Source organism: Brassica napus, chromosome C8, assembly GCF_020379485.1.
Source record: "Brassica napus cultivar Da-Ae chromosome C8, Da-Ae, whole genome shotgun sequence".
Taxonomy (NCBI): Eukaryota; Viridiplantae; Streptophyta; class Magnoliopsida; order Brassicales; family Brassicaceae; genus Brassica; species Brassica napus.
In genome coordinates, this window is record NC_063451.1 from 34,314,044 (window position 1) to 34,328,890 (window position 14,847).

Genomic DNA, 14,847 nt, shown 5'->3' on the forward strand with positions numbered 1-14,847 from the left:
CCCTTCCACATGTCATAAGAAGGGAAAAAGCCAACTTTATATATAAAGATGTTCTTCATTCTTACCATAAATAAAAATTACGAAATTGCCTAATGTGACAAAATTATATATGAAAATTAATGATTTTGAATAAAAAAATATTTGATAAAAATTAGTGTAACCTCTATCGTATTTGTTTAATTTAAAATTAATAAAATTAATGAAACAACCAAATTAACCATAAAATAAAATTTCAAATTTTTCTGCATATGTTATATTTTGATTTTTTTAAACGACTATAAATTACTAAAACAGTTAAAAGTCTCACATTCAAATTTTTGTGATTCATGATTTAAAATTTTTGTTATGATAAGATAAAAATGATTACAAAATCATATAAGTAGGAAATATCATTTAATAAATATTAATATTAAATTATGTATATATTAATATTGTTTAAATTAAACTATAAACCATATAAAATACATAATTATTTTAATTTTGAAATCAGCGTTGAACCAAAAACAATTAAGGTAAAAGATTTGAACAAATATTGACAACTTAATATTTGATTTTAAACTTTGCATTGAATTTTTAAAAAATTATAAATTACTAAAACTATTAATCCCACAATGAAATTTTTGTTATTAGTGATTTAAAGTTTTTGTTATAAAAATATAGAAATGATCAAAAAAACATATGATTAGAAATCATCACTTAATATATATCAATATTAAAAATACACTAAATATATACGTTAATATCATTTAAATTTAATTATATACCATATAAAATAGAAAAGATGATTGTTTGGATGAATGAAATTTATTTCTGTGTTCGTACCAATTTAATTATATACGTAATAGTTGTTGATTTCTTAATTATTTAATGAGAAAACGGTCATTAAAATACCCAACTTACTCATCTTTGCCAAAAAAACACACAGACTTTTCATTAATCTGATTAAATACCAAACTTATGTTGACTGAGCCATTATGAATATACTTTTAGTCAACAAATATAGTCCGTTTATCATCTGTTTAGCGTTAACGGCGAACTAAACTTCGTCGTCTTGAAATTAGAGTCTCAAGTCCCCAAATCAAAACAAAAGAACTCTAATCCCATATCGTTTGCTTTACGTATGTTGTATTGATGTTAGTTAAGACAATGAAGAGGACGCACTGAATAGGACGGCAATTGACGGAGGGATTGGAAGAGGATAATTGGGCTTCGGTGGTGGATAATGAAGCTGGGGAGAGACGAGGAAGAAGAAGAGAGGAGGGGGAAGAGGAAGGAGGCTGTGTTGAGATCTATGCCTCTACACAGACATCAAGTTACCATTTGTTCAAGCACTTATGCACTTAGATAGCTTGGAATGCAAAACTCAGTACCGTGAAGTTGATGATGATAAGAGATATGATGCAAGACAGGGATGTAAAAGGTACCTACATCTCAGGGGGTAGGCAAGCTACCAATCCACTAGATCAAGAGGTGTTTATACACTCTAAAGTTCCTGGTGCTTTCGCACCCTTTGGTGCTCTCTCACGCACAACACTAGCGCAAGCACACTGGTGCTCTTCTCCAGCGGCACACTCAGCTCTGACCTGTTCTCTTTGCTTTTATACTGCCGGAGCTTTAACCTAAAGCAACAACTAACCATAGGTAGAGTTCACCCTGTTGGAATGAAAAGTTTTATAAAGATGGAGAAAGTGTTTAAAGTGTTTGAAGAGAAAGAAGTTTTGTGAAGAAGAAAGATTTTATAACTTAGAAGAGGATTTTATTACTTGTTACAAACTTGAATTATTTCTTGGTGATGCAAAATGAGAAGAGAGTGGAGGTATTTATAGCCTCCAAAGTACAAAATATCTTACATATTTTAATCCAAAATCTAGAAAATTCTACTAAAATATCTAGATAATCTTATCATAATTATCTAGATAATTCTACCAAAATATCTAGATTATTTTATCTTATGGAGGTGGAGATTTTTCTAGACACTTTCTAGAATTTGGGTTAGGCTAAACATGATTAGTGAGTTGTTAGCCCAATAATATGACACAAATCAAGTTTACTTTTCAACACCCCCTCTTAAACTTGATTTGGTTACTCCGAGTAAGCTCCTCATCTTGATAAAGTCTTCTCGCTTGAGTGGCTTGGTGAAGATATCAGCTACTTGATCATTTGTCTTCACATACTCTAACTGCACGTCCATCTTGGTAACACATTCTCTAATGTAGTGATAACGAGTATCGATGTGCTTACTCCGATCATGGAAGACTGGATTCTTCGCCAATGCTATTACCGACCTGTTATCCACAAAGATCTTTGTTGGCTCCTCTTGTGGTAGGTTCAACTCCTTTAGCAAGTTTCGTAACCAAATAGCATGGCAAACACATGAAGTAGCTGCCACATACTCCGCTTCACAAGTAGAAAGGGTGACAATCGGTTGCTTCTTTGACATCCATGTGAAAGCGGTTTCTCCAATGAAAAACACGAAGCCACTTGTGCTTTTCCCGTCATCTACATCTCCACCCCAATCGCTATCGCTATATCCAACAAGCTTGTAATCGTCAGAAATAGAGTAATACAAGCCAAAGTTGATTGTACCTTTGATATAGCGTAGGATCCTCTTGGCTGCCTTGAAATGAGTTATTGTTGGATGCTCCATGTATCGACTCACAACTCCAACTGCGTGTAGGATGTCGGGCCTTGTGCTCGTTAGATATCGTAAGCTTCCAACCAAACTCTTAAAGAGTGTTGGATCCACACTCTCTCCTTCTTCTTCCTTTGATAACTTGACTCCACATTCCATTGGCGTGCAAACTGGATTTGAGTCATCCATCTTGAACTTCTTAAGCACCTCTTTAGCATAGCCTTCTTGAGTAATGAAGATTCTATTCTCTTCTTGCTTTACTTCAATGCCAAGGTAGTATGACATCAATCCAATGTCGGTCATCTCGAACTCCTTTGTCATCTCCATCTTGAAATCTTCAAACATAATCGGATTGTTGCCCGTGAATATCAAGTCATCAACATATAAGCATGCAATCAATATATCATTGTTTTGAGTTTTGATATAAAGTGCATGCTCATATGGACACTTGATGAAGCCTTTCTCCTTGAAGTACTTATCAATCCGAGTGTTCCATGCTCTTGGTGCTTGCTTTAATCCATAAAGCGCCTTCTTCAGCCTCAAGACTTTGTCTTCTTCTCCTTCAACCATGTAGCCTTGTGGTTGCTCAATGTAGACTTCTTCCTCAAGGTCTCCATTTAAGAAGGCTGATTTGACATCCATTTGATGTATCCTCCAACTCTTTTGGGCTGCCAATGAAATGATTAGTCTAACCGTTTCTAAGCGAGCAACTGGAGCAAATACCTCATCATAGTCGATCCCGGCTCTTTGACTATAGCCTTTTGCCACCAATCTTGCCTTGTACCTTTCAACTTCTCCTTTAGAGTTCTTCTTTGCCTTGTACACCCACTTCACACCAATTGCCTTGTGTCCATTTGGAAGTGAAGCTAACTCCCATGTATCATTCTTTTGAATCGACTTGATTTCCTCATCCATTGCACTTCTCCATGACTTCTTTTCTTGGGCTTCTTCAAAGTTCATAGGCTCGCAATCCGCAAATAGACAAAATAGAGTAAGATTTTCTTGATTTTCGGTTACCTCGTAGATGTCTTGTAGACTTCTAAAACGTGGAGTCCTTTCACTTGAGCTTTCATCTCCTTGAGAACTTGTTGTTGGTGAAGTTGGTGGTGTAGCTGGCTCTTCTCTCGGTTGATCCACATTCTCTTCTTCAAAGGATGGAAAGAAGTTGTAGTCTTCATTATTTGATCTCCAATCCCATTCTCCTTTTTCATCAAAGATGACATTCCGACTAATGATTGTCTTCTTTGTTTCAGGATTGTAGAGCTTGTAGCCTTTGGAGTTAGCGTCATACCCAATGAAGATGTACTTCTCACTTTTATCATCTAGTTTGCTCCGCTTCTCGTCTGGAACATGAGCGTGAGCAATGCTTCCAAAGACTCTTAGGTGTGAGACTCCAGGCTTCCTTCCGCTCCAAGCTTCTTGTGGTGTCTTTTCTAAAACACTCTTTGTTGGAGAACGGTTTGATATATAAACCGCACAAGCAACTGCTTCTGCCCACAACTCCTTTGGTAGCTTCTTACTCTTGAGCATGCTTCTTGCCATCTCAAGTATTGTCCTATTCTTTCTTTCCGCTACTCCATTTTGTTGAGGGGTTCTTGGCACCGTCAACTGTCTTCGAATGCCATTATCTTCACAATACTTCAGAAACTCCTTGGACATGAATTCTCCTCCTCGATCTGATCTTATGGACTTGATCTTAAGACCACTTTCCTTCTCAACATGGGCTTTGAACTTTTTGAAATTTTCAAACACTTCTGATTTTTGTTTCAAAAAGTAAACCCATGTTTTTCTTGAAAAGTCATCAATAAAGAGAAGAAAGTAGTTACTCTTACCAAGTGAACTTGGTTTGATTGGCCCACATACATCTGTATGTATGAGTTCTAGTGGCTTTCTTGCTCTTGTCTCCGACTCCTTTGGAAAACTCATCTTGAATTGCTTTCCAAGTAAGCAACCTTCACACACTTGATTTGGATGATTGATACAAGGTAATTCTTTCACCATTTCTTTCTTGGAAAGTAGCTCTAAGCCTCCGAAGTTGAGATGACCAAATCGAAGATGCCAAAGCCAAGATTCCTCCTTGTAGCACATCTTGAGACATCGTGCAATGTCATTTTGAATGTTTAGGACAAACATTCTATTGCTTGACATTGGCACCTTTGTGATGAGATTATTTGCATTATCTCTTAAAGAAAGGCTATTATCTTTTAGTCGAATGTCATAACCTTTCTCTAAGAGTTGTCCTAGGCTCAAGATGTTGGTCTTCATGCTTGGAATGTAGTAAACATTGGAAATGAATTGATGATCTCCATTCTTCAAGCGGATGAGAATATTTCCTTTACCTTTCACTTCCATCCTCGATTCATCTCCTAAAGCCACATCAGTTTTCACCGATTCATCAAGCTCCACGAACATGCTTTTATTTCCACACATGTGGTTGCTTGCACCACTATCAAGGTACCACTTGTGAACCTCATTTGGTTCATCCTTCTTGTAAGCCATCAATAGCATATCTTCTTCTTTACTCCTTTCTTCAACATAGTTGGACTTCTCTTCAACTCTATTCTTGTTTGGAGTTTTGCACTCAGAAGCATAATGTCCAAATTTTCCACAACTATAGCATTTGATGCTTGATTTATCGTACCTTGATTTTGGGTTTCCTCTTCCACGATCTCTTGATGAATTCTCTCCTCTTTGGTTGAAGTTGTCTTCATATGGTCTCCAACCTCGTCCATTTACACCACAACCGCGTCCTCGGAAATGACCGCCACCACGTCTTAGATTGCTTCGGCCACTTTCTTCCTTGTGATCAATTCTCATCTTGAGAACTTGCTCCACAATATCTTCTTTCTTCTTCTTCTTTTCTTCATAAGCTTGTAGTGATCCAAGAAGTTGCTCCATTGTCATAGTCTCCAAGTCTTTTGTCTCTTCAATAATGGTGACGATATGCTCGAATTTTGAATCCAATGATCTAAGAACTTTCTCCATGATTCTCACCTCATCTAACTTCTCACCATTTCTTTTTAGGTTATTAGTAACCGTCAATACTCTTGAGAAGTAATCTGAGATGAGTTCTCCTTCCTTCATTTGTAATGCTTCAAATTCTCCTCTTAGAGTTTGAAGACGTACCTTCTTAACTTGTTCCGCTCCCTTGTAAGATGTCCGAAGCTTCTCCCATGCTTCTTTGGATGTCTTTGCTCCAGCAACCTTCTCAAATGTATCTTCATCTAATCCTTGATGGATTAGACAGAGAGCCTTCTTGTCTCTCTTCCTTGAATCTCTCAAACCATCCTTTTGTGTTTGAGATAAACCACCATCATTCTCCGGTTCAACGAAGCCTTTCTCGACTATCTCCCACACATCATGTGCTCCTAAGATAGCCATCATCCTAAGACTCCAATTGTCATAGTTGCTCTTAGTGAGCAATGGAACTTGGAAGGGAACACCATTGTTTGCCATCTTCAAAAGGAACTTCTCGCTCTGATACCACTTTGTTGGAATGAAAAGTTTTATAAAGATGGAGAAAGTGTTTAAAGTGTTTGAAGAGAAAGAAGTTTTGTGAAGAAGAAAGATTTTATAACTTAGAAGAGGATTTTATTACTTGTTACAAACTTGAATTATTTCTTGGTGATGCAAAATGAGAAGAGAGTGGAGGTATTTATAGCCTCCAAAGTACAAAATATCTTACATATTTTAATCCAAAATCTAGAAAATTCTACTAAAATATCTAGATAATCTTATCCTAATTATCTAGATAATTCTACCAAAATATCTAGATTATTTTATCTTATGGAGGTGGAGATTTTTCTAGACACTTTCTAGAATTTGGGTTAGGCTAAACATGATTAGTGAGTTGTTAGCCCAATAATATGACACAAATCAAGTTTACTTTTCAACACACCCTTGCTACCATAACTTGAGTTAAGCTTTGGTTCCTTTTGTCTCCTGCTCCTTTAACCCTTCAGGCAAAGCAGTAACTAGCCAGCATGCTTTCTTTGTCTCATCTGAGACAAGCCTGCAAACGTACGAACTCATACCTAACGGAGAGAGAGATCACGTGAGTTAAGGGTTTAAGCTTATCCTTGAAACCCTCTTTGTCCATCCAAGGCTCTTGCTTCTCTTTTCAAATGAAACACTATTCAACTCATACTGAAGCTCCATCTGATTAATAACATGTCTTGGATTCAAACTAACTCCACAGGCTGCAAGGAAGAAAGTTAAATACTTTAGTGATGTGCGTGAATGATGGTGAAGATTAGTTTATAGATTTATTTCTTAGTATGTGAATATTGAAGTAGCTCAAATCAGAGATAGAGATAATTAATGATAACTCAGGAACAGAAACAATCCATGTCTTATGAGTCTGAATCGCTGAAAATGAAATTCTTTTTGTTTTTTTCATTTGAAGATAGATCATTGTTCATCAATTCAGACGAGTTTGACTTTGTGAGATCAAATTGCAGAAGTAATACACTACAAGAAAAACACCCAACTCCCGACGGCAACAATTGTCGTAGTCTCGTCGGAATCGACGATGTCCGGTGAATTTCTGAGAAACTACAAATAGTCGGAGTTTGGGTCTCGGAAAATCAAGGTTGTCACTAAATTCTCGGAAAGTTACTGACATATAAATGTTCTCGGTATGTTGTCGGTAAGGTTTGTCGAAAACTTATTGCTAATTTCCGGGATCAAAGTTCCTATGAAACTAAGGATCGCAAAGTCATCGGCTATTTCCTTCAAATTTCTGAGCATTTCTCGTTAAATAGACGGAATGGATATCTGAAAATAATTGGAGATCTCTGAATAATTTCCGACAAAGCTATCAAAACTTTTTAAAAAAATTCTTCATATCATTTGCCATTTTAGATTCGGGTTCTGCTGAGTTCTTATGTCTTTACCCTGATTTGGGTTCTGTTGTTTTCTCTGTGACAATTCTTAAATCTTTCATGCTCTGTTTTTAAGACAGATCTTAATCGGTCATGCTCTGTTTTTGAGACAGATCTTGAATCGTTCATGCTTTGTTTTGAGACAGTTCTTGAATAGTTTGTGCTCTGCTTTTGTAGCAATCATCAATGTACAAAGAAATTAAAAGAAACAGAGTCAAGAGTATTGTGGTATCGTAAGAGACAGAGTAAGGAGAGCTTGATAATACCTGAAAGCTGATAGAGTAATAGCGACAGAGGAACCCATGTCACCAAAGCTTAAGCAAACAAAAAAAAAAAAGACAGAGGAAGGAACCCAGGAGATGCAATTTTTGATGGGAGAAATATCACGAGATATATATATATAGAAGGAGGTTCGGACGGCGGAGCTATCACGGTTTGTGCTCAGAAACTAAAATATTGAATTTTAAGCGGGAAATTCAATGGATTTCAAATTACAAGGAGGCAAAGTAAATTAGAATCAGAGAAATCTGCGATGACACAGTCCTCGGAAACTTTCGACAGCGGTTCTTCTCGGTAGTTTTCAACGGTGGTTCTCCTCGGAAACTCCTCGACACAATAACTAATGGCGACATGTGCTATCTATTTATTACCGATAATATTCCGTGAAAATTTCCGATCAAATACTGAGACGTCTCATCTGTTGGTATGTACCAAGAACCTCCCGACAACATTTTCTAGAGGTTTCCGAGAAAGTCTGTTTCTCGGAATATTCCGACGCCACTTTCTTAGAAGTTTACGAGAACATTTGTTTGTCGGTAACTGCCTAAAAGATTCCGACAAAACAAGAGTGTTATCGCTATGGCCTTGCTTACTCGTCGGAAATTTTGCGAGAACAATGATTGTCAAAAAAATTAGTCGGGATACATGATGTTTTCTTGTAGTGATATATATATATATAATAATATATATTTATTATTTCATGATATGTAAAAACCCTATAATACATAAAAATTATATTATAATAAACACTTGTATATATAGTGAACATTGTACACGCATTATCTTTAATGAAGATATTTTCACTTTAGTCTCTATGCTAATAAATTCCCTTTTCTTTCGTCAAATCCAAATATGTGGCAATAGGGATTAAACAAAGTGAACTAGTGTGGTTTTGAATAAATTTTCTAAAACTATAAGCTTTTTGTATGTTTGTTTGTGGAAGTCAAGAACATATTCTACATACAAAGTCAATCATTAATATTGATTCTCTTCCCTTCTGCAGAATTAAGTGATCACAACTTACATATAGAGATCCAATTAACTCCTTTCACATAGTAACGAAATAATCTCGACCAATACCAAGTCAAAGTCAATGTTGTCTCTTATCCTTATATACATCTTCCAACACAACTCATTTTATCAATAAAAGCATAGTCTTCCATTGTTCTATGTACATACGTTCACCTCAGGAGTTAGTTCTTCTCTCCTTAATATTCTCAAGAAAATGCCGATTGGTGAGGTTATTGTAGGGGCTGCTCTTGGAATTACTCTGCAAGTGCTTCATGAAGCTATCATAAAAGCACAAGATAGATCTTCAACCACAAAATGTATCTTGGTCCGCCTCGATGCTACAATCTCCAGGATCACTCCGTTGGTGGCTCATGTCGATAAGATCAGCAAAAGAGTAGAAGGTTCTCAGAGGAAAGTCATTGAAGAACTCAAGCGTCTTCTTGAAAAGGCTGTTCCTCTTGTTGAGGCTTATGCAGAACTCAGACGCAGAAACCTACACAAGAAGCATAGGTTTGTATAGTTTATATAATACATGAAATACTTGAAAAGTCTTTGTGATTTCGTAAAATGTTTTTGTTTGGTTTACATAATATTTATGTGGTGTTGATATCTAGGTACAAGAGTAGTATCAAAGAGTTAGAAGCTTCATTAAGATGGATGGTAGATGTGGATGTTCAAGTCAATCAATGGCTAGATATCAAAGAACTTGTGGCCAAGATGTCTGAAATGAACACAAAACTCGACAAGATCACGTGCCAACCAACTGATGGTAGTTGTTTCAAGAGCAATGATAGCACATCACCAGTGCTATCACAAAGTAGTAATCTCAAAGCAACAGACGGATCTTCAGAGGAAGATGAAGAAGAAAGCCCAAGTAGTGGATCCGAACCAAGGATCGATATCCACCTGCGATGGAGTTCAAGAAAAGGAAGAAAAGCTCGTGAGATCCGATTCATGGCCAAGTGATGGCTTAAGCAACAAGTAAAATGAATGCTCATTTGTGAAATATGATTATCTTTTTTTTTTTTTTTTTGTGGTTGTGTGGAATGGAAATGGAATCATGTACACAAATAAAAATGTAGTTTACCAAAAAAATGTGTAGAAAAGTAGAATTCTTTTTTTTTCTCAAATCTAAATGTCAAGTGTGTTACAAAATACCAATATAAAGAATTTTATAAATGAAGGATGTGAGAGGAATCTTATATAAACACATATATATGTAGTGAATCAAAAAATACAAGATGTGGTGTCTGAACAATACGGACAAAACAGAGTTTGTCCTCCTTAGCTCTCAAAGAGCATCATAATCTATTTCTCCGCTACTATCAACATCAATCTCAGATTCAGCAAGAAACCATCAAAGCTACGAACATCTGGAATTGTGGCCTCTGAGATGATTTGCATTATATTGTCAAGGCTCTGCATCGGCTGTGCTCTGATTCTTCAAGAACCATTCATGGAATTTGATATCCGGAATACTGATTATCTGCCACAATTGGATCTCTCATCATTTGTCCATACAGAACCCACAATAGCTTTATAGAACCGTAAGACTTACAGTTGCAGGATCAGCCACGAGAATCCTCGATATTAGATGGCGACATTCTGGTGAAAGGTTTAAGTCCTAAGGGATTGAGTATGTGACACTAAGGATTCTCTGCGTTTAAGCAGTTTCGAGAATAATTAATAAGAAAAAGATGTTTTGAGATATCAAGAAAACTGTTTCTTAAGAAAACGTTATATGTATGATCTTTCGATAATCTGTTGGCTGGTCTGGATTCTCAAATGGATATGCATCAACCAACATTACATAAAGGGTTACGCCACATGAGGGCCCTAGCGACTTTAAAATATGAGAATATTTTAAGCTTTATAGATTACTTGGTCTCATTCTCCACATGAGAGCCCTAGTGGAGAGGAAGGAATTGGTCTCACTGCCACATACTTTGCCATCATATTCCTGTCGAAGAAGAATCCCTGGTGCAATGTATGCAGGAGTACCAACAGTTGACTTAGGTTGCGAAGGAAGAATAGAAGACTGAAGAAAAAGAAATGCATATTTGAGATTTACGCAGAAACAATTCATTTCAATGTTAATAAACAGGAAATGTAGCGATAAGAAGCCGCAGAAGGAACTGAAACACATATAATAAACAAGGAACTGAGAGAACAAACCTAGAGAGAAATAGTAGTACCTTAGAATTTCCAAAATCACATATTTTAAAACGAGGGGCATGACTTCCATCCAACAATGTATTTGCAGAAATATGCGGAAGTAATAAGAAAATAGAAAAAGTATGTATATTCTTAGAATGATTTGTACAAAAGATACAAGATATGTAGAGCAATAAACTAGCTTGTTAATTTTTATTTTATTTTGCATAAAGGAGAAAGAAGAAGTATTCATATTTTTGTCCATAGAGTCAAACATACACTACAAGAAGTAGTTTAATTTCTGACATACATTTATGTTGGAAAATTGTCAGAAATACGCTGTTTTGACCACATTTTGAACAAATAAAATCGTCAGAAAAATTCAGAAATATCGTCAATTTTTTTGACCATATTGAAAAGTCAGAAATGTCGTCAAAAAACAAACGTCGGAGAATTATCAAAAACAATTATCTACTTTTGATGAATCTGTGACCACTATTTTTGTGTTAATTTCTGAATATTATTTAATAATATATCAGATTATTAATTTAAATAAATAGTAATGATAATAATAACATAAAATTGTAATATATAATGAAATCTGAATAAATATGAATTAAATGTTATTTGAAACAAAACAATTGAAGTTTAACAACACAAGAATACATTCATTAAAAAAAAAACTAAAAGCGGACTAGAGCTCATTCATCATGTCCGCCTTGCCATTACTTAATTCATTTGTTTAGTCTTGTCTTTCTTCATGCTCTCAACGGATATGTTCTAGTTGTGTGTTTAACAACAAATGATAAGATAAATGAAAATCAGATTAGAAAGTCACACTTAAAAATATCATGCTCGAACCACTCCAAGTAAAAATCTAAATCAATAAAAGTAAGGTTAGAATATTGATCAAGTTCGGATCTGTTTGACCCAAAAACGGTGTGTTTGTTGGATTCATACAATAAATAATCTAAGAATTAGATTCATGAAGTTTAGGAGAAATCATCAATGAAATCAAATGAGAGAAAGAACATCCAAGATATTTTATTGATCAAAAATTGCATTACACAAATGATTTGAATAGCAAAGTGAATCCAAGAATCTATAAAATCCTTATAGGATGTGTTCTAGGTTTAAGAATGGAAAGAAGATCCTTTGATAATGAGAAGTGTCTCCTTATTTATAAAAAGAAGAGTCTAGGGTTTCCTAGTAGAATGGACCTAATTCATTGTTCAATGATACTAGTTGAAGGGCAAATCTCACCCCCAACAGTAAGCCCCCCAAGTTCGTAGAGGAAGATGAGATTGATGTCTGCGAATTTTACGAATAGGGTTTATGAGACAATGAACTAGGCACATTCATGCTTATGACGATTTAGGTGAGTTTACTTTGAACTTGTGCTTAGTAAAAGGCTAGTTTACTTTAAACTGATGCTTAGTGAAAGACGAGTTTACTGGACTCATGCCGAGACAAAGGCGAGTTTACTGAACTCAAGGAGAGTTTCTGTAAACTCGTGCCTAGCCAAGGATGAGTTTTTGTATACTCATGTCTAACAATAAGCGAGTCGATCGCAAACTCGTACCTAATAAAAAGCAAGTTCAATTTAAACTCGTGTCTAAAATACAAGTTTACCGAACTATTGCCGGACCCGAAGTCTCGTGCCGAGATCGTGTGTGCCGAGAAAGTTGTTGGCTTGTATGCTCGTCAGGCTGTAATGATGTTGAGAAACGTTCTGGCTTATGCCGCTTGTACCGCTTCCGATAAGCTCGTAGCTGAGAGCCGCCTTTCGAAGCATGAGGACATGATGGTGGCAACCGCTTGTCTTTGGCTCAACGATCGCTGGCTCAAAAAAAGTATCATCATGATTAGATCAATATAAACCAAAAGACATAACCAACTTTGGCATAATCAATAAGCAGGCTGTAGAACTCGTTATTACTTAATGCTCGTGAGTTGTGCATGATGATATGATAATTGTTAATAACTAATATCATAGGCTACCAGCAATAAAGTAATAAGATGAGACATCTCATAAAGATTATATGAGAATGAGCAGCTTAGAAATGTTTAATAATTTAAATCACAGCACGATGTATGTTGTGACACATATATGTAATTTAAAAGTGATTAAAGCATGTAATGATTTAATAAGATATATTATCTTTAGTGTGGAGAAGAAACGGGAAGCTGAAGTGCTCATCTTCATGTTTCGTTTATGACGAGATGGCCTGCGACGATGGCGAAGAGATTGCCTCACCGAAATCTTCCACAAAAAGCTAAATCCGGAACACATCTTCCATCATCAAGCCTCTTCCATTACTGGGCAGGAGCTTCCTCTAGAGCATCTACTCCATCAGTCATCGACTTCACTTAACTCTGTGTTGATCAACCGTTTTTATAGCTCATCTCAACTCTCTCTCGCTCTCTCTCTTCTTGGGAAGATACTAAAACTTGTTTTTGAGCCAGATAAGGTCACGCTTGGGTCTCTTGTCAACAGGTTCTATCTGAAGAACAGAGTCTCTGAAGCTGTTTCCCTTTATGCTGACATGTTGGTTATGGTGAACCCATTGTCGGGAAGAGAGGCTTGTGACAAATACGGTAAGCTTGTCTCGAGAGTTTGAGTGAAGAAACCAGGCCTCGCTACCACTGAGCTCGTCTTGAAACTCGTTCACAACTCGCAGAGTGTCAAGTCGACAACTAGCCACCATTGAAGAAACTTGATCCAAGCGAAAGGATGAGATGACCTTTGTTGCAGAGATCAATTCTAGCTTTGTCGGGAGTAAGTCTTAAGCTTTGTTGCAATCCTTACAAGCAAAAGGATGAAGCGACAAGCTCGTGACGAGATAACCTTTGTTGCCAAGATCAGTTACGTTTGCTCGTCATTGTTTTGGTATCAAAGCTGATGACTTTATCCAATTGAAAGCTCAAGCTCGACTATAGATCGAGAGATGAATACAAGCTTCTGGATGGATGGCGAGTTCTCCGAATCGGAAAGCTCTCAAGCTCGATGCTTTCCGCCGATGAGCTCTTCTTGGACATAAAGCTCGTACCTTTGATATTTTCTGGTATGGAGATGAGGAGCTCTTGATCGGCACCTCTGCGTAGAAGTGGGCGAGATGCCGCCAACTTGACGAAGAGAGCCGTTCACGTCGGAGCTCAGGTCCATAAGAATAAATCAAGATCAGACGCGTTGTTGCCACAATTGGAGATTTTAAGTAGATTTTGAACGAGAAGAATCTATGTCAAATGCTTCTCTGTTGCTGAAGGAAACAGGTACCGCTTCTTTGCGTCACTCTCTGTCCTTATCTTCTTCGCGATTTTCTCAAGCTGAGAGTTTGGGATCGTTGGTGGGCCTTTGGTGACATCAACAACTTCATGAAAAAAGACCATAGTTTGCCCAGATATTGTGGTTGTTGGACTGAGCTTGAGGTGAAGTTAGATCTAGAATTCTGATGCGGTCATCAGATCAGCAACTGAACCAGAGGTCAACCCAAAGCCCTACTCAATCAGCCAAGGCGCCAACCAGGACATACGTGCACTAAAAATGCCATATATAGCAAGCCACGAGGGTTTAAATCACAAGGATAATTTTTATGGATTCTACACTCAAGAAGGAGTCCAGGAAAATTGGAATCAGGCAAAACTATTCATGGAGTAAAAAGTTATAAATTTTACAAGTCAGAGGTTTCTCAACCCGTCCATCTGCGAGTACCCGACTTCAGAAGGAGATTCAAGCTCAAGTAAGAAGCGGCCTGAAGAAAATCCCATCATATAATTCAAGAGGGATCTCTCAGATTTCTATAAATCCCAAGTTCAGGAGAAATGGACACGGAAATCAGAAGTTATGATTAATTTGCTAGAACCGGCCAAACCAGTTCTACACTCGCC

General features: G+C 36.7%; 1 protein-coding gene and 1 long non-coding RNA gene across 2 annotated transcripts; one reads left to right on the forward strand and one right to left on the reverse strand.

Moving 5' to 3' along the window:
* Window positions 1–7,908: 7,908 nt before the first annotated feature.
* Window positions 7,909–11,704, forward strand: LOC125591102 (RPW8-like protein 3). The gene is made up of 2 exons (XM_048764521.1): window positions 7,909–9,315; window positions 9,420–11,704. Exons 1-2 carry the CDS (start codon window positions 9,020–9,022, stop codon window positions 9,769–9,771), a joined length of 648 nt encoding a protein of 215 aa, XP_048620478.1. The 5' UTR covers window positions 7,909–9,019; the 3' UTR covers window positions 9,772–11,704.
* Window positions 11,705–11,978: 274 nt separating this feature from the next.
* Window positions 11,979–14,791, reverse strand: LOC106382418. Its single transcript, XR_001276863.3, has 2 exons — window positions 12,592–14,791; window positions 11,979–12,270 (listed from the first exon to the last, which is right to left on the reverse strand). It is a non-coding gene; the product is annotated as an uncharacterized LOC106382418 (long non-coding RNA).
* Window positions 14,792–14,847: the final 56 nt, after the last annotated feature.